The sequence below is a fragment of the Delphinus delphis genome, chromosome 16, assembly GCF_949987515.2.
Source record: "Delphinus delphis chromosome 16, mDelDel1.2, whole genome shotgun sequence".
Taxonomy (NCBI): Eukaryota; Metazoa; Chordata; class Mammalia; order Artiodactyla; family Delphinidae; genus Delphinus; species Delphinus delphis.
The window spans coordinates 31,500,126-31,521,275 of NC_082698.1; the positions used below are offsets into that span (position 1 = coordinate 31,500,126).

The 21,150-nt window shown below is 36.3% G+C and overlaps 1 protein-coding gene across 1 annotated transcript in view; it reads right to left on the minus strand.

The window, feature by feature from the left end:
- Window positions 1-21,150, minus strand: part of CC2D2B (coiled-coil and C2 domain containing 2B) — a 96,378-nt gene that overhangs the window by 38,075 nt on the left and 37,153 nt on the right. The window contains exons 13-20 of the mRNA XM_060033629.1: window positions 20,843-20,948; window positions 20,529-20,647; window positions 17,768-17,945; window positions 14,952-15,102; window positions 13,655-13,802; window positions 9,405-9,543; window positions 8,059-8,262; window positions 2,376-2,468 (exon numbers count right to left, since the gene is read on the minus strand). Of these exons, the coding sequence (XP_059889612.1) occupies window positions 2,376-2,468; window positions 8,059-8,262; window positions 9,405-9,543; window positions 13,655-13,802; window positions 14,952-15,102; window positions 17,768-17,945; window positions 20,529-20,647; window positions 20,843-20,948 (1,138 nt within the window). The remainder of the gene's footprint in view (window positions 1-2,375; window positions 2,469-8,058; window positions 8,263-9,404; window positions 9,544-13,654; window positions 13,803-14,951; window positions 15,103-17,767; window positions 17,946-20,528; window positions 20,648-20,842; window positions 20,949-21,150) is intronic.

Below are 21,150 nucleotides of genomic sequence, written 5' to 3' on the forward strand. Positions count from 1 at the left end.
CGTTCCTCCCATAGGCCACGCATATTCCTTCCTCACAGTTTTCACATGTGGTTCCATTAGCCTGGAATGTTCTTCTCCCAAAAAACCTCCATGGCTAGCTCCTTCAGTTCACTTCAGGTCTTTTGCTGAAGCGTTAGCATCTCGAGGGCTTTCCTTGATCTAAGGAAGGCTTTCCCTTGTCTAAAATCACACCTGACCCCCCCAACCCCATACACACCCCTGTCCTCTCTTCCTACTTCACTTGTCATGGCACATATCACTTTCTAACATACTCATGTTCTGTTCATTATCTGACTTCCCCCACCAGAACGACCTCCTCTAGGAGGCCAGGGATTTTAATCTATTTTGTTTACTGCTGTAATTCCAATGTCTAGTATAATGACTGATTCACAGCAGGTGCCCAATAAGTATTTATTGAGTAAATTAATGAAAGGGACAGGTTGCGGAGAAGCACTGGCCTCTTAGATGCAAATATTTCAGCAAAACTTTATCTAGCAATCCTTGAGACTGCTGGGACTTTACTGCTCCAGTCCCGGCCTCAGCCACCACTGACCCCAGTAACACAGCAGGAAGTGCAATGCATGTAACTCACAGTCCCTCCCACAGCAGGATTTAGACACCATGGCCCTATTAGGCCGCCAGTGTCAAAGCAGGATTCCAGTACCTGTAATTAAAGTAATTATCCCTTAAACTTGTAGTTTTAAACTATCCCGAGATAGCAAAGAAGTCTTCACAAGGAGGTGAAACCCAATCACACAATGTTCTTAAAGCTCCTTCCCAGGATTCCTATATGAAGGTCAAGCATCCTCAGACACTTGCTCTCTTACCACATTCCTGATCTTTTGCTGCCCTCCCTTCTGGGCTTCCTCATACACCAAAAAAAGAGAAGGCATAAGAAGGATATGTATTCTCTTTTCTTTTCTTTTTTTTTTTTTTGTGGTACGCGGGCCTCTCACTGTTGTGGCCTCTCCCGTTGCGGAGCACAGGCTCCAGATGCGCAGGCTCCAGATGCGCAGGCTCCAGATGCGCAGGCTCAGCGACCATGGCTCACGGGCCCAGCCGCTCAGCGGCATGTGGGATCCTCCCGGACCGGGGCACGAACCCGTGTCCCCTGCATCGGCAGGCGGACTCTCAACCACTGCGCCACCAGGGAAGCCCTCTCTTTTCTTATGAGTAAGAACACCTCTTTATTTCCTAAGACGCAAATATCATTATTAAATCACATCTCAACTTAAAAAAATATATATGGAGCTAATGAAGAAGGTGTAGGAGGGGCAAGAGTGAGTGGAAAAAAACGTCTGCCAGCAATAAAGAGGAGGTGCTCTTTCAGGCTACAATAGCTATAGTGGTCTGCATTTCCACCACACTTCCATAGGAACAGAGTACAAACTAGCATAGAACTTGAGGTTCTATCTTATTTGCCCCTTACTTCAGAAGTAAAGCAAGGCAGGCATTTTTATTGTCTGTTTTTATAGAACAATAAGGCAGGACTCAGTGCATAGATTACCTGCCCAAAGACAAACAGGATGGTCAGAACAGGTCTTCACACACCTGCCTAGCGCTTTTCTAGTCACACAAGGTTGCTTCTCTCCTGTCTCCACGAGGGAATTGTATGTACCTCTTAGATCTTCCCATGGCTCTCTGCTTCTTTTCAAGTTACCCTAAAAGGCTGCTCTGGTGCCCTATAGCAAAGCCGATAGATTCTATTCTTGCAGAAGTCTTAGAAACCTCCTCAGCCTGCAATTTTATCCCTTACTTCATTAATTGTTCAAACATTTCTCAACATTTTCTGAGTGAAGAGCACTGTGCTGGGCATGATGGATCTATACATATAGTCACTGGAGCGATGAGGGGTCAGTGGAAAGAAATCAGGGGTGAAATTCAGTGAGGGATTCCACCTCAAACCTGGTTTAGGCTTTGTTACGGTGTTCTGTCTCCTAGTGGCTCCTCCCTTTGTCCCGTGAACTGCTCTGGTGTACGGCATTATGAGTTATTAATAAAACTAGGGATTCTGGCAAAATGCTGGCATACTTCCCAAAATGAACTTTTAGGGTCAAAAAGAGATGGGAAGTCTTTAACGTTCATTTGTAAATGGAAACAGTGGGATATGCTTTAATAATGAGTTTGCTGTCAATTGAAGTAACTGCTGCATCAACAATGTACATCAACAGTGTACATTTACAGATGGTCAGTAACTAACTCTGAAAAGGAAGTCTGAATAGAACAGAAAACCTCTCAGTGATCAGAAAGAGGTGATGAGTAAGCAAGTCTGTCTATCTGACTCTCTGGGAAGAGTATAGTACTATGCATCCAGGAGACCAGTTTTCACAAAAGTAAATTCAAACATATTGATAAAACTATTTTGTTGTTGTTACCTTTTTCAGAAAATTGGCAGAATTAATCCTTTGTGCGGTAATAGAATTCATATCTGAAATGGACATATCCTTCTCTATCTGACTTTCATATTCCTATAAACAGAGAATTAAATTAGTTTCACTTCTTGAATGTAACAGAGTTTAGATATGATACACTGCAATAAAATATTAACTACTCATTTCAGTTCATGTGTAGGAGATATTGGCAACACTCTGGAATTGAGAGGAGAGAATACTTCTTTTAGATTCTCCCAATGAGAATTAGCTAAGAACACATATTTTGTTTGCTTCTAGGAGGAGGTCCATTCATCTTTTAAAACTGAGTAATGATTGAGAAAAAATTTGCGATTGAGAAAATTATAAGAAAATGTAAAGACGATTGAGAACAATTCTTCATGCATGCATTTACCTGGTAATCACTAGAAACAAAAGAAATGGAAAGTGGTAGAGTATAAGCGTCAAGAGAGTGGGCTTTGGAGGCCATAGTCCTGGATCCAAGTTGGCCCTGCCATTTATTAACTTTGTGGTTTGGGAAAAAGATGATTAACTACTACAGACCTCAGTTTCCTCTTTTGTAATAATTATAATATTACTGTTATTAATATGTCACAGGATTGCTGTGAGATTTAACTGAAACAATATCTATAAAGTGCATGGCATACAGTAAGTAGTCAAAATATGCTGGCCATAATCAATAACTTTAATTTAAAATCCAGCAGTGGGTCTAAGATTATTTGTCAGGATGCTTCATCTATGTAATTTAGAATAAATTGCATCTGTTAGAGCTGCATTTGTGGGATACGTTCCTAACTGCACACTGAAATCATTTTACATTATAGAGAGCATTAAAGATGACACAAAAATTATGAAGTATCTCTTACCTTAAGTAGATAAATTATCTGAAAGTAATTTATTTGTTTTTCTAATTATCCACAAGAAATCTTGAAATTAATCCTGTTGACAAGTAACATTTTACCTAGGGATATATTATATTACTATTTCATATCACTTTATTTATTTTAAAAGTATTAATTTATAGGAGTTACTTAAATACTCTGGATACTAATTTTTATTAATTAATATATAATTTGAAAATATTTTTTCCTAATCTGTGGGGTTTAAACTTTAATATTATCAAGTTTACTAATCTATTTCTTTATAATTTATACTTTTTGTGTTTTAAGAAATACTCTCCTGCCCAAGATTAAGATATACATTTAAAGTTTTGCATTTCATGTGTAATCTTCATTACACATAGTATTTATTTCTTTTGTGAGGTCTGAATCTAATTTTACACCGTTCAAAAATGTTTTATAATTTTCTCCATCAAGTTTTTGTACATGTTTTGTTCAATATATTCCTATGACTCTAAGAGTTTTTATTGCTACTGTAGGGTGTATCTTTGTTAAGTTACATTTTTAGTGGGTTTTTGTTGGTGTATAGAATGCTATTTATTTTTTGTTTTTAATTTTTCCTCAAGTTTTTCAAACATACAGAAAATTAGAAAGAATGTTAAAATCTATGTACCTACCCTTTAGATTAAGTAATTAATATTTTGCCATATTTGCTTAATTTGTTGCTTTTGTTTTCTTTTTTTTGGCTAAATATCTCAAAGTATAAATTACAGACACCATGACACTTCATTCCTAAATAAATACTTCATCATGAATCTCCAAAAACTAAGGACACAACCACAGTGCCATAATCACAGACAACAAAACTAACGATTTTCCCATGTATCTACTATTCAATTATCAATATTACATAATAGTCCAATATCTAAATTTCACCAATTGCTGTCTTTTCACCAATTGCTGTTTTTTCACTATATATATATTGTATATCTCCATATATATATTCTTTTCAGATTTTTTTTCCCATTATAGGTTATTACAAGATATGGATAAAGTTCACTGTGCTATAGAGTACGCCCTTGTTGTTTATTTATTCTATATATAGTAGTTTGTATCTGCTAAGCCCAAACTCCTAATTTATCCCTCCCCCACCCCCTTTCCCTTTTGGTAATCATAAATTTGCTTTCTATGTCTATGAGTCTGTTTCTGTTTTCTAAATAAGTTCATTTGTATCATTTTTTTACATTCCACATATAAGTGGTATCATATGATATTTTTTTCTTTCGTCTTATTTTATTGAGAACAAGCTTTACATGAGACAGCCAAATGATGGCTTTACAAAATTCTAGAAAATTGCTACTGATTCCAGCCTGGAAATCCCTAGCAAACCTAATACCATCAAGGGACGTGTGTGTATGAGCACATAATTGCACAGCTCTCTTTTTAAGACTTTGTAATGCATTTCCTAAATTGAAGGTGGTATCATATGGTATTTGTTTTTCTCTTTCTGACTTACTTCACTTAGTATAATAATCTCTAGGTCCAACCATGTTGCTGTAAATGGCATTATTTCATTCTTTTTATGGCTGAGTAATATTCCATTGTACACATATACCACATCTTTTTTATCCATTCATCTCTCCATGTACACTCAAGCTGCTTCCACGTCTTGGCTATTGTAAATGGTGCTGCTATGAACATTGGGGTGCATGTATCTTTTCGAATTAGAGTTTTCTCTGGATGTATGCCCAGGAGTGAGATTGCTGGATCACATGGTAACTCTATTTTTAGTTTTTAAAGAACCTCCATACTGTTCTCCATAGTGACTACACCAATTTACATTCCCACCAACAGTGTAGGAGGGTTCCCTTTTCTCCACACCCTCTCCAGCATTTATTTAATTTGTAGACTTTTTGATGATGCCCATTCTGACTAGTGTGAGGAGGTGCCTCACTGTAGTTCTGATTTGCGTTTTTCTAATAATTAGCAATATTGAGCATCTTTTCATGTGCCTGTTGGCCATCTGTATGTCTTTGAAGAAATGTCTATTTAGGTCTAAGAATGATGACTTTTTAAAGAGATGAAAATGCAACAGAGAGAAACAGTTGTACTTGCTAGCCAGTTGGCCCACATTCCAAATTTGTCTGATTGTTTCTTTGTGGTGTCATTTAACTTGTTCCTTTATTCCTCATACTTCTTGTAAACAAATTAGAGGAGGAGGACAAGGGGGAGGAGAGGGGGGAGTAAGAGAGAGGGAAGAGGAGGAGGAGGGGGACAGGCTGAAGATGTCTCCGGGCATGTGGGATCTTAGCTCCCCGACCAGGGATGGAACCCGCACCCCCTGCATTGGAAGGCGAAATCTTAACCATTGGACCACCAGGGAAGTCCCTTGGGCATTTAAAAGGAGCATATTTTTTCCTTCCTTAACTCTGTTAATGTGGTAAATTATATTAATAGATTCCTTAATTAGATTAGCTTAGCTCTGTTATCTGGAAATAAACCCTACTAGATTATGGTGTATAATTATATATTTATACATAATATATTGCTTTTTGATTTGTTAAAATTTTATTAGGAATTGCACATCTATGCTCATAAGTGAAATTGACCTAAAATGATCATGTTTTGCTTTCTTTGCCCAATTTTGGCATGAAGGTCATCAACCTCAGAAAATGAGTTGGGTTGCTTTCCCTCTTTTTGTGTTCTCTCAATACTTTGTATAAGATAAGGAAAGTCAGCAAAGCCCCTAGTTTCAGAAGCAGAAATTCTTCCTTTTTTATGAAGTTATATCCTCAATTATGCTGAGCACTGTGCTTTGCCCACAGTAGTTTACGTAACTGTAGAATTGAATTCAATCATTGAGAGAAGCAGGAGGAAACTGAATAACTTTTCAGCCATTCTAAGCCAAGGGCTTCCCACTGCAGTTTACTAACTGAAATTCCTAAGGTCTCAAAACAGATGAATCACAATTAAAAGTTGAGCAATGCTTTCCAAAGCCAAATATCAATTGGTCTGTTTGTGAATACATATATTTCTACTCACCCATGTTTGTGAAAATAATGAATAATCTGCAAATCCTATGACTATTATAGTCATATGTGCTAACTGGTGGTGCCATGATATCATCATTGAAAAATCATTGACTTGCATTTCCTCTTTCACCTCTGAGCCACACCAAAAGAGATTCTCAGACAATCCACTTGGTTCAGCCATGAGTGTCTTCCCACTATTACTTGAGTTTTAAATGTAATGAGTCCTGTATAGTTTTGTTTGTGTCTCCTCTATATTAGGGTATAACAGCTAAAGGATGGCTGAGTGGCAACAACAAGAAAAAAACATAAACCTTTTTATAAGTAACTTTTACTATTTTTAATACTAAGTGGCTTGCTGCTGTTTCCCTTCAGTCCAGAATCGAATGAAATAAAATATCAAAAAGTTTATCCGTTTTTTATCAATTGATAATAATTCACCAAAGTTAATAAACCTGTTATAACCAATTTTAGTATAAGGCATTCACTCTTTCTGACCCATAAGATGTATAAACCTCAATATCCTTCATCAGCATCTGCTATCTTTAAGTTGGCTGACATCACCCTACAGTGGTAATTCTACTACACAGGCATTTTCTTCAGAGATGGAACATTGGTTTCTTCCTTCTTTAACCACCTCTTTGCAAGCACAAGTGTTAGGATTAGTACAATTGTTTTTTTCTACAGGAATTAGCTCTTATAATTCCATTCTTTTAAGCCTAGTGGAGTGCTGGTAAATGTTTAACAGCCAGTTCTCTGGGAGTGGGAGGGGAAGCCCCAATTTGCAGCATTTGTTGGTTTATGGTGTAGACATTCTCCCAGCAATACATTTAAAGCAACCAACATGAAATCACTGAAGGAGGAGCGGGGAAGAGATGCACACAACAGGCTCTTACCAGCTGGTGCCAGCAGGCTCCAGCGTGCCATCACTACACAGCATAAGATGAACTTTTCTTTCTTTCTTTTTTCCCCACATTTTAAAGTTTCTGAAATTGAGATGTGCTTTATAATCAAGTGTAAGTTTAATGTGGTAGTGTTTCTCTCCATTATCCCCCAAAGTTGCTATTAAATTGGTGATACATTTTACAATAAAACCCACAATATTTACATAAATTTATAATATACTTAAAAGAGTCTGGCTGTGAAATAGGTTGTTGGGACAACTAAGTTGCAAAGTTAAGCTAAGGACTTTCTGAAATTTGGGAGAGCTATACATTTTTAATGCCTAAAGAAAAGGGGATCCCCAAAAAATCAAGAAAGAAAAATTCCCATGAAACAAGCTCGACTTAATTGTGAAAGAGAAAGTATTATCAACATGGACATGACTGTTGCCTATCTATGTCCAACATGTTGCCTAATATGTCCAACAAAACATATTGTTTCAAACAACTGAATATAACAACGACAAAAAAGAGACTCACAGATATAAAGAACAAACTAGCGGTTACAAGTGGGGAGAGGGAAGTGGGGAAGGGCAATATAGGGGTAGAAGATTAAGAGGTACAAACCATCATATATAAAATAAGCTACAAGGATATGTTGTACAACACAGGGAATATAGCCAATATTTTATAAATAACTATAAATGGAATATAACCTTTAAAAGTTGTGAATCACTATATTGTACACCTGTAAAACTTATATAAATATTGTTCATCAACTATACTTCAATTAAAAAAATTTTAAGAGGGGAAAATTGTTGTCTACAGATTATCAGTTAAAAAAAAATTAAGATAGATTTAAAGCAGCAAAACGTTAACTTATCATAGAATAAACTATATTCAAATAGAAACCAAGTACCTGGAAGAGTAAATCTGGAATCTCTCTGTCATAGAGAGGCATTTGCGGCAGAAGGAAAACATCTAATTGACCTGCATTTCTAAGTTGCAATAGCTGGAAACGTTTACTCTTTTTCATTTCCTCTTCAGAAACAAAGTTAAATTCATCTTGCAACTGTTTGAGACGAAAATACTTTGGAATATCCTGTTCTTTATGTTTCATGTACTATAAAACACAAATAATGTAAAGTCTTTACTTAAAATATTAATTTTTTGAAATTCAAGAATTATTTCAAAACAGTTTTTCCCCCTAACTGTGAGATATGAGAGTTGCAATAGAAATAGGAAATGGAGCAACTGAATCTGTACAGAAAATCTGAGAAAAAAAAAAAATGCAGAATCCGGCCTATGCAGTTTCTCAGCCTTTTCCTGGTCATGATTTATACAGAAAATGAAAACATGTGTACTGCACAGCGGGTTAAAAGATGAGAGTTTTTGTGTCTGGTTGCCCTATGAGTCGACAGAGGATCAATATTTCCATACACATGTAATCAATTCAGCACATCAGTTGAGAAGTTCTGATCTGAAGAAGCTTAATTGCAATAATCTATGCATGCACTGCTTTATTCAATAAATGTAAAAGTGAGTACATGGTACATACAAGGAAAAGTGCTAGCTGCCATAAGAGAGACAAAGATTTACTAGTTGTAGTTCCACAAGGAAAGATAAAGCACATGAACAAATAACTAAGGTAAAAGGCAGAATGGTATTAGAGCCATAAGAGTTTATAAAAAGAAAAAAAGTTAACAGGACGGCAAGGGAAGAAAAGCCCATATCTAACTGAGGTTGCCAAGGAAGGATTTACCCAGACTTGCAGGGTGGGTAAGACAGCTGCTATAGGTGCGCTTCTAAACAGAGGGAATGACATGAATAAAGGTATGAAGAAAGCCTGTTGGAGCACACAGAGCAGTTCAGTTGGCTGTAAGGAGGAGTAGAAGTGAATAGATAATAGAGTCTTTGAGGGAAGGAGTGTGTCTATAAATCATCTTTAAAATCCTCAGCATTTAATAATATGGCTGGCATTCAGTAGATGTACACTAGATGTCAGCCTGGATGCAAGATACACCAAGCAAGGGCTGCTAAATAGTGGCAGAGTACCAATCACCAGGCCTAAAGTAGTAATTATTTCAGTTGCTGAATTTCTGCCATGCAATACTATAAACTGGCTGAAAACTCTATCTGTCCTCAGATTTACTTTTAATGCCTCCTAATGCCTAGAAAAATACACTGCAAACTGTGGAGGAGTATAAGAGTGTAGAGCTTAAGAAATAAAATATATTTACAGTACAGATATTTGCTATAACTTACCATAACAAATTCCATTAAATCAGAATATTCTGGATTATTTGGGTCAATTCTGACCTCATTTGCCCATTCAAAAAGCTTCTGTGCATTAATTAGCCATGGAATTCCAGGAACACCTCTTGCATCTACATCCCTAAACACACTAACATAAAGGAAAATATTTTGTGAACTTCTATATAATATGCAGGTGATAAATCTGTTATATGGGGTAAAACCTACCCATTCCAGGTATTTAAAGATAAAGCTTATCCTGTGTTTAAGGATAAAATAAAAGGTTTAGATGTGATATCTTTCCTGGTTCTTCTCACTTTCTAACTGTATCATAGCTTTTTTTTTTTTTATTGGAGTATAATTGCTTTACAATGGTGTGTTAGTTTCTGCTTTATAACAAAGTGAATCAGTTATACATATACATATGTTGCCATATCTCTTCCCTCTTGCATCTCCCTGCCTCCCACCCTCCCTATCCCACCCCTCTAGGTGGTCACAAACCACCTAGCTGTGTATCATAGCTTTTTGATAAATGTCTACCCCTCCCTTAAGAGACAAGTAAGCTTCTTAAGGGTAAAGTCTGTAAATATTCATCTTTGCTATCTAAAGTCCACAATATAAAAAGAATCTTTAGGCTATATCTTTACAGTTGAAACATAATATAGAGTATGTAATACAATTAACTGGGAAGTAAGGGCCAGAAGAATATCTTTGGTCATATGAGGCCATCTTCAGAGGTTAAGAGAGCTATAAAAGATGGGCTAGACTCATAATGCATCCTTAGTGACCTCAACTATAGGCTAAGTGAAGAAGGAATTCAACCCTAAACAGTAAGGGTTTATTTTCAGCCATCAATTATCCCAGTTATTTAATCTCTCTCTTCATAGATAATTTATTTCATCATGTAGAATTAGAGCAATTTGGACTAGAAGATTTCTAAGATCCTTTCTGTAAAGTACTCAAGAAAAATTCCAGTCCATAAACTAGGATTCCAGAAATACAGTTCTGACTCAGATTCAATAATGTCAACCCAAACATGGGCATACATTTTACACTGTCTACTTTCCATCAGTATCTATTCATATTTTTACGATGAATCTTTGGAAGCTATTGCTAACAAAGCCAATGTATGGTATGATAGGATGTTAAGCAAAATTACAAACAGGTAAAGTTTGAGTATTCTTCCTTTCTTTAATTCCTATGTCTGCTCTCATATTTAAACTGTTTTAATGTCTTTGTATAAGAGATATCTAGGGCCTGACACCCTTAACACCATCATGTAACAAATTTTCCTTCTCATGGGAAGATTCTTAGCCCAGGTCCCCTAGAGAACAAAGGCTGAGGTAAAGTTTAAATGTCAATGAATAGATTAGGGAGAGAAACTTATCCCATTATAGCCTAAAAAATTTAGGTTGTAATTGTATTTCAAGGTAGTCTCCAGATTTCTGCCTCAGGGGAAATAATAAACACCACAGAACATTTCCTGCCCTTGCTATATTGATTCCCCCAGCTGGCCCTACAGGTGTTTAGCTGTGGGCTACGGCAAAATTCCTCAGTCATCTGCACCCCCTCCTTCACAACCAAATGCTAAGCAAGTAATATAATTCAGTGATATTAAGTATACCCACAGTATTGTACAACCACCATAACTATGTACCTCCAGAATTTTTCATCATTCCAAACAGAAATTATGTACCATTAAACAATAACTCTCCATTCCTCCCTCCCCTCAGCCCCTGGCTTTGTCTCTATGAATTAAGCAAAAAATTTTAAAGTTACCAGGGAGAAAAGACAATCTACAAAATACTAATGTTTAGACTGATGGCAGACTTTTAAACAGCTATGATAAATCCCAGAAGATAATGCAACTATAGCTTCAAATAGGGAAAGTAAATATCAGCCTCAAATTTTATGCCCATCTAAACAATTATTCAAGAAGGAGGAAAATATAAATACATTTTCAGATCTACAAAGACTAAACAAGCTTGCTAGCCATGAAAACTGAATCATTAAAGGAGCAACTTTCAGCAAGTAAATCCAGAATGAAAGTCGTGGGAGGTAAGAAATGAGGGCAAACATAAAAGTCAATTAACCACATCAGAAAATAATTAACTAGTGAGTGTGAGAAAAACTGTTTTATGTTTTAAAAATGTATTAAACAAAAACTCTAGACAACATGGGATTGGAGAGGTGTGCCTAATGTTATACTGAAGCATTCTAAGATCTTCTTTTCGTTCACTTCTTTGTCTCTGGCTCTGTCAGTAGTTGATGAATAAATGAATGAATGAGTGAGTGAAACAGTGAATGAACATACTTTCTTTGTGCTCTCCTTTGGCTCCATGCTCTGACTCTCACAAGTCAATCTTGCCTTTTGGAGCACCCATCCCGTTCCTAGAACCACTGCTCCTCACCAGTCCTTGGGCTCCCGCAACTGTAGAGGAGGAGAGTTCTGTAACTTCCTTCTCTGATCTCAGAGGCCCCAACTGTAAAGTTTTACTTCTAGTTCACTTTAGAAAGGACTTTGAACTTTGAAACCCTCTCCTGCAATTCATTCCCTGTTGAAACCTGTCATCTGTTCCAATCTTGCAGAATTACTCTCAATCTTTTATAAACTTGAGTTCCCAACTAACAGGAACTGTTAAGTGCAGCATCACAGAAGCCATGAGACAAGAGACTTCAAGAAGCAAAACGAGGAGGACAGGCCAATGAATATGTCCAGAAGGTCCCTGGTAGCCTTCAGGAATAACTGAGTTGGGTTAAGGACGAAATGTGTGAATTAAAAGTAGAGGCAATGTATGCAGACCAGTAGACCACCCATATGAGGACTTGGGCGAGAAAAACAACCAGAAAGAGTTTTCAGGGTTTAATCAAACGCTTGGATTTTTCTTTGTTTCAAAGCACAGAAAGCTTCTTGGATACAAAAGACTTATAGCGTAGGAAACGGAAAAGTTGAAGAAAAGATAAGAAAAGGATATAAATATGTCAGCAGAATCCTAATGGAGACGAAGGAAAGTTCCAAATTACTTGTATAAAAGCTAGCTTTAGAGTGAGGAGAACAAACACCTGACTCCAAGAAAAAGGCAAAGAATAGCATGATGAGGCAAAGCTTAAAAATAGCTGCAGTGGGGACTGTGCTAGGGAAATACTAAGAAACACAAGAAAATAATGGTTCAGCGTACTAAAAGCTTATTCACTAGTTCCAAAATGAATTACCCTTATTAATTGTCCATTTTTCTCCTAAAACACCCTGCACAGCCTACCTCACTATCAACATCCTGCACCAGGGTTATAATTTATTATGTCTGTTGCAATAAAAGAATTGCACTTGTTATAATCCATGAACCTATGTTGACCCATCATTATCACTCAAAGTCCATGATTTACATTAGGATTTACTCTTGGTGTCTTACATTATATGGATTTTGGCAAATATGTAATGACATGTATCCACAATTATAGTATCATACAGAGTAGTTTCACTGTCCTAAAAATCCTGTGTGCTCTGCCTGTTCATCCCTCTCTCTTCCTAACCCCTGGCAACCACTCACATTTTTTACTGTCTCCATAGTTCTGCCTTTCCCATAATGTCATATAGTTGGATATAGCCATGGTTTTTTAAAAAATATGTGTTTAGATGGGGAGGGGAAAGGCTATCTTCTTGTTATGATCATTCACTAATTTTTAAATGATGGGATCTTTTGGTCCTTTATATATACCGTCTTACTCAAACATAGCACAATAGGTAAGCCAGCATTATCATCGTTTTTATAGAATTTTACTTTACTTCTAGTAAGCCTGTTTGTGGATGTGGTCTAGCAGTTAATCCCAATTCCTCTAGGAAGTCCTGGGATATAGATGAAAGTTCTATGTCCAGCAATTTCTTCCAGCAAATTGATAATGCAAAAGATGATTCTTTCATAATCCAGAATGACTGGGAGATATAAAGGTCCCAGAAGTAAAATCCTTCGGAGTCTTGACCTTTGCCTACAGTTTAAGGACTGTGGAACTGCCTCTCTCATCATCCATGTGGCTCTAATCCTAAGCATTGAAGAGATACATTCTCTTACATACAAAGATACTTATTGTCTTAGTAGAGTGATTATAAATAAAATATATAAGTATTTTACATATTTATAAATACAAATAAAAAATAAAGCAACATCCAAGTAAACTAAACTGTTTCTAGAGTTTTCCCTTTTGTAGGTCTTGTGAGATGCTTTGCTGAGGACTGGCATTATTTTTCAAGCATAAACATTTATTACCTGCAGTAAGCAGATCTTAATGACTGTGACATAGGTGTCAGAGGAACACCATTTTCATCTAAGGCCCATGATAGAGAATAGCTTAGTTTTCCTGAAGTCAAAAGACAAAGTTCTTCAGTTCCGTTTCCCTCAAGAAGAAAGGGCACATCTATTTATAAAAGGCATTAAAAACAAATGAATATCTGAGCACATTACAGTTTTTTTCCAGACTTTTACTTGTGGAACCTCAGGAACACAAAGTTTATGTTGACCATAGGCTCTAATCTTAGAGCTCTCCCTCACCTCACATCTAAGATCCCTCAAGGTAGACTGCTTCAAACAGACTACAAAAGAGAGAGGAACATATTTATCTGGACACAGAAGTTTTTAACCCATTCTTTCTGGGAGTGGCTGCCAGCAAGAAAAAAATATTGGCAGCAGAAAAAGAGCTACTGTGTGTCTCCTTTCCTACATTCTTGAGCGTTCCCCCTCTCCTCATCTTCTTTCTGTCTTCAGAGAGCTTAACGATACTCCTTGAAACTTCTGCCAAGCTCCTAGTGCTCCCTAAAATTTTCACTCTTAAGTCTTTTCTGCTGGGTCTCCACAACCCTATTTTCTGCTTCATCTGGACTTTGTCTAAGCAGACTACATTCCTCCCTCATTTTCTGTTCTCCCCTGGTTCCTTTGCCTATTTGTTTTCTTCTCTCTCCTCCTTGCTCACTCATTCATACTCCCTTTCTTTTTACCAGCTGGATGCAGCAACTGCAAAACCCCTAGGAAGGTGAAAGAGAAGGGAGCTGGGGGAGAAGAGAAATGACAGCATTCTGGCAGACATGCTAACTTAAATTTAATTGCAGGAGGAGTAAAATCAACTGAACAACAATAAACAAAAACATCACTTCTTCTTTCCTCTCTCCTTTACCACTTCCTTTCTCTCTCTTTCTCTTCCTCCCTCCCCTATTCAGTTCAAAGATGAATCAACCTGTCCTGGAGCATCTTTAAGATTTACTAAAGGATAGGCAGAGGCAGAGCAGCCTACCCATTCAGGAGTGGAGCTCACATTCCAGAGAGCATAGCGCCCTTGTCTCAGATGTCCCGGGAAAAGCAAAGGGGCTAATCCCGAATTTTAGATATCCCAAAGATCTGATTCAAGTCAAAGTTTTAAAAATTAGTTTAATGTCTGGAAGAAGAACTTAATTCATTTTTAACCTAATACTGTAAATATAGGATTCTTTATTCATATAAATGACCCAGGGTCATTTAGGATATGGAACTCATGAAGAAAATAGGAGGGAAGAAACATTTCTAATAAACTTACTGCTTCCTACTTCTCCATATGCAGGTATGACCAGCTGATCAGAGCTAAATTCTACATATTCCAAAACAGTTTTGCTTTTTAGCTCTGTGTTTTTAGGTAAGGGTAAATGTAGTTTTGCCAATAAGCTTGTCCTTTTACTTATTTCATAAACCTAAATATAAAAGAAATAGTTGATAAATCACTGAAAGTACAAAATAGAAAAAGAACTAAAATAAAGATCATCACTAACATAATTCCTTTAAAAATACTAGAATGTAAAATAGGTATTGCTCTATAGCATTTGATCCACATGGTTGTGAGAAAAGTAGATAATCCTAGGTGTTTAAAAGTATAATGCCTTTTACTGGTTTCAAAGAAAATCAATTGAATAAAAGGATTACAAATACAGTTCCGTGAATATATTACCTATAACACAATACCCGAATACCTCACTTTTGTGTAGCACTTTTAAAATTCTTTATCTCATTTAAACCTGATAAAAATTATAGGAAATAGGTATTATTCTTCCCACTTTGTAAATGAAGAAATGGAGTCTCTATATGAAACTATATTAATTTTTATTAAAAGTGATAGAAACCCAGGTGAAGTGCTTAAGAAAAGGGGAGATGTGCTGGCTCATGGAATCCAAGGACAGGTTAAACAAGCTATGGGGCAGGGAAGGGAGGAAAAGTCCCAGAATGAGTCAGGGAGGTGCTGGGTAGACTGTTCCATAGATGTCCACTGGGTACTAACCCAGGTCTTCTGATTCTGTATGCTGTGCTTTCCACTACAGTTCCATCACTGCCATAACTACAAACCTAAAGTTTTTTCAACAGAAAAATCTTATTTTGACTTATACTGTGTTATCAGTGTTTGGGGAAACAGTGATATGTGTTCTAAGAAGAAGGAAATGGAGGGGGGGGGGTGGTAAATGCCCCGTGAAAGATAAAAAAGAATGTACCAATCAAAAGGATAGTTGATTAACCAAGAAAGCAGGGGAAAAGGAAAGACAAAGAGGCAAATTTTTTCTGGTCATCTAAATACTGTCCCTGTAAGAGTGAATTTAACCCAACACATTGGTCCCTTTGACAAAGGCCTCCCTAATACAGAAATGTTTGTAGGGGTTATAGCTAATGGACTTAAAGTATTTAGGTTTGTGAAAAAATTTTCTTACTGTAAATTAGTAAATTGACTAACTAAAAAGAGACAACGAACTGATAAATAGATTCAGATATTGAATTGGCATTCTGATTTTACACATCGTCCTTGTAAATTTATTTAGGGTATGTAGATGCATTCTCATGGAACTGTTAAATCCAGTTTCTGAGACTGCAGAGCTGGAGGCCAGATCCTGGATGGTAGCAAATGTAAAGGTAGCGAATTCTACCTGGAATCTCCCCAGAGACAGACTTGTCTCCTAATGGAAGCTATCAACACCACTGTGTGGCTGAGATGGAGTGTGAAGAATGAAAATAGGCATTATAAGTGGAGAAAGTAGAATATTCAAAACTCTAAGTAGGAAATTGCAAGAATGTATGGAAAAAACAAGCAGTTCAGTTTGGCTCAAGTGAAGAAAGAGTAAAGAAGAATAGTAGGAAGAAAATTATAAATGTAGGTTAGAATGTTAGTCTAGGGCATATAGATTTATTCAGCAAGTTTTGCACTGCTAATGGTGCAACTTATCCCTAGATAGATTCCTTTCTTTCCCTGCCTCTTGTTTTGTTAAGATCATGTGCTAATTCATGGGATGATGAGGGATTCAAAATACACACTTATCTATTTTGGGAGGGGGCAGATTTTAAACTTCAAGTGGTTGGATTATTATATCACAATTTATTTTAGGTACAATAGTAGGAAAGTGTAGTCAGTATATTTTTTAAATAAAAATTTCAACAGAGGTACATTTTAAGATGATAGTAACTTGACAGCTCAGATGAACAAAATGAATACAGCTTTTGATCAGGGATAGCACAAAATTATTTTAGGCATTGAAAAATAACTTTGATTTAGATTTGTAATAATAATCTTCTCCCCACACCTCAAACTCCACCCCACACTCACATACACAAATCTTTTTATTTTTACTTTTATTTATTTTTATTTTTTTGTCGGGGTATAGTTGTTTTACAACGTTGTGTTAGTTTCTACTGTACAGTGAAGTGGAGTTCTCTGTGCCATACAGCCGGTTCTCATTAGTTAACAAATCTTTATTCCCTCCTAACTTTTCTTTCAGCTCTAGGTACAAGTTTAACCCTTATATTAACCAGCAAGATTTCTTGTCTAAACTCCTTTACTGTGTCTAATTTTTCTCCATCATCCTATTTTCTTCTTCTTTTAGTGAAGGGATTCTTATGGTGGGGTGTTTGGGCAGGAATCAGGGGTCTGCTGTATGTGTGTTCTTTCATCAGATTCTTAAAGGGATCCAACATTTTTTTAAAAAATGAACAAATATATCAAGAGACTGATATCACCAAGTTAAGGTTGGGGCAATTTGGAGAAATCATTCAACACTTACAATAGCTATACTACTCATAGTTTAAACAACCCTCTTCCACCTCACTAACAAATGAATAATAATGCTGCACATCTAGGGTTGGCAAGAATTTTAGCAGGATAGAAGTATTTAGAACAACTACAAATCAAATAATTTTGTACTTACAGCTATTAATAAAAGACTATTGATGAATTATAAATATATTATTTATAAATGTCTATCCATATAGATCAGTCATCTCAATATAAAAGAACTTACTTATCACATATAACAGTAGCTAACAAGAAATTTAAAATTATGTATGTCATAAAATAAGATACAAAATTAAATGACAACGGCATACCTCCAAGCAAATTGTTTCAGGCCAATATATTAACTGAATATTGAAAATTTGTTGAAACATGACTTTAAAATCAAACTGTAGGGGAGATACTGAAGTGCAAGAAACTTGTTTATTGTTGTATAATATTTTAATAAAATATTTAAGCTTCTGAATTTTGGCTCTCCTCTTTTGTTCATGCCTAAAAATTAAATAAACCTTTATTGGACCCTTGAAAAGCAAACCAGATATAAAATATTATTCTTTTCAAAATGTACCTCAACATGTTAAAATATGATCATTTTAGAGGACAAATAATATTTGAGCGCAATAACATTTGCCTATATGTGGATAAAAGTCTTTCCTACCCCTCAAATGTTTTTTTAAAAAGACATTTACTCAAAAATACAAAAAGAACTAAAATTAAGGTACCATAAATCATTCAGTTATTTTACTAAATTATAACTTAAAGAGATTATAGCACTTACCCATTATGTCTCATGAGAGGAGAAAGCTGAGAGACTTAGGAATGGGGGTGGCGGAGCTTGAATTGAGAATTCAAAAATATTTTCTAACTTTTAAAAGACACACACACACACACACACACACACACACACACACACACACACACACACACACACACACACACACACACACACACACACACACACACACACACACACACCATGTCTTCAATAACCTCAAGGAAGTGGCTCTAAGTCAATAGGCTTGCTGTGTCCTCTTAAAGGTCTTTGTGAATCTCTTTAGGCTTTAGGTTGTATACCGTTTTTTCCCCAGGACATTGTTTCTCTGAACCCAAAGATCAGACAGGCAAGCCAGAGAGGTTACTTTCCTGGGGCTCTATGAAAACACTTTTTGGGGGAGAAATTGATCCATTCAATGATATGAGACTACAAAGAGAGTCTTCAACCCATCCATTCATTTTTGTTCACTCAACCAACATTTACTGAATATCTTCTCAGCTGCAAGGCAACTGACCTAATGATATTTAAGACTTAATCCTGCTTTTCAGAAGGTAGACTAGTTGGAAGATAAGCCATAGGTTGAAAAATAAAATCCCCTTCTGTTCTCCATCCTAATCATCCTATAGGCCAGTATCTCCCTGCCCCCATATGTGCTCATCTTCTCTGTAATCTTCTCAGAGGGTTATGGGACAAAAGATTAATTATTCTTCCTGTCTCCCTGTAGGCCTTTTTTGACCTTCCTCCCAATTACCTTTAAAGAAATAGTTTCATAAAATAAGTCCTCTGAAAGTAGTTTAAATAATGAGCTTATGAAAATTTGTTAATTCGGGGTTATATTTATCCTCATGAAATCTTGCCTTTTTCTTCACCTGTAAACTCTTTTTAATTTTTCTTTAATCCCTGTACTCCTTTCACCTCTACCCTTGACATCAGTATATTCTTGTTTTCTTTTGTTGTTGTTGTTGTTGTTGTTTTGCGGTACGCGGGCCTCTCACTGTTGTGGCCTCTCCCGCTGCGGAGCACAGGCTCCAGACGCGCAGGCTCAGCGGCCGTGGCTCACAGGCCCAGCTGCTCCGCGGCATGTGGGATCTTCCCGGACCGGGGGACGAACCCGTGTCCCCTGCATCGGCAGGCGGACTCTCAACCACTGCGCCACCAGGGAAGCCCTATATTATTGTTTTCTAAAGAATCAATTCTTATTCAACTGGACATTTTAAATGGATAATGACAGCAATGCCACAACAATAGCTTTGAAAAGATATAAAGCATTATATTGCCTTTTGCCTTGACCTCCACTAAGTTTTAGCCTAGGCTTTCCAGCACAAATATCTTCCTCCTTCTCTTTCTCCTCTTTACTTCCAACTTCCATTTTATGGCTGTTCTCTTGTCCTCATTTAGATGGTCCTTTTGCATGGGTGTCTTACATAATAAATCATCTTGGGCCCTTGTAGGTGTAGAACAAATAAAACATTGCTTCACTGCTGCACTTCTCTAGTCAGAAAGAAGGTAATGATAATTGTGCCTTTGTGTTTGCTACTCTTTATGTTCATTTAAAAGTTTAACCACCTATTCATTCATTTAATGAAGATGAGTATTTACTGGGCACACACTACCTTCCAACACCATGCTAAATGATGCACATTCACAGTACTCAGAGACGAATCTGTACCAAGTTTTCCATGGGACAGAGATGTTGGAAAGTTGTACCTAGTTCAGTGCTCTAAGTTGCTACATCCGCTTTAGGGGAGATGAGATCCAAAGGCTTAGAGATGGGAGAAATGGCGATCGACATGACATCGGTTTATGCATGGATGTCCTAGGAGTAGGGAGAAAACCTTAAAGCTCAAGGAAGACGTCACAACTGAGAAGGAAAGAAGCTTGCATTGTCAAAGTAGAAAATTGTCCAGAGGGCCCTTTCTACACCAAACACTTTCTATGAAATCCAGGAGGTCCTTCAACAAGCAAGGGTGACCATATAACCTTATTTTTCACAGTGGCTTTATATTCCACCTATCTATACCTGAACAAAAATTACTACCATAGTAAAACAAAAAATAACCATCAAACTAAACTGGGTTATGTCCCACCTCAGTCATTAATTAGAAGTGTGACCCCCATCTCTAAGGTGAAGATAATACCATAGAGCTATAGTGGCAATTAAATGTGCAAATATATTTTTTAAACTCAGCATGCTAAGTGCCTGGTATATGGTACTCACTCAAGAAATCTAACGTTATTAAAAAAACAATACAATTACTAGACAATATATAATGAAGAAATAATCCTTTAAAAATGCTTACAGTGAACATCTAGATAAGTTTGTTAATTCTGCTGTGAAAGAAATTTGTGGCATCAAGGTAATTGGATTTAGTCTTTCAATATCTGTTTCTTCAAATTCTGAAGCTAAATATGAGAAGTTCTAGAAACAGAAAAATAAATATATAATTTATAATGTAAGTTCATTGCTTAGGACAATCATTCTTAAAATTAAACTTTATTTCTTATATTTGTCATTTTCTTGGGTAACTGTTACAAATACCAAGATTTCCTATTCTACCAAACAAATATTATAACTAGTTAAGATGAGTTGAATGTTATTTTGCAATATAAATACCTCCTGTTTCTCCCCATTCTTAAGTGCTTTTCCTTCAGTTTTCTTCTGAGTCTCATATATTTTTGACAATTCTTGTTTTTGTTCATCACATTTATTCATTTTCATCCTAATTAATAATAAATAGAATTATTTAAAGCAGGAATAATGGATTTGAGAGTTGTTAGAGATCTTGCCAACACACACACACACACACACACACACACACACACCACAATTCCTTACATAAAATAATTTTACATCCCAAGAAAATTATCAATATGATACACACACATATATATGTATATACATAAAATTTCATAAACTTGTTC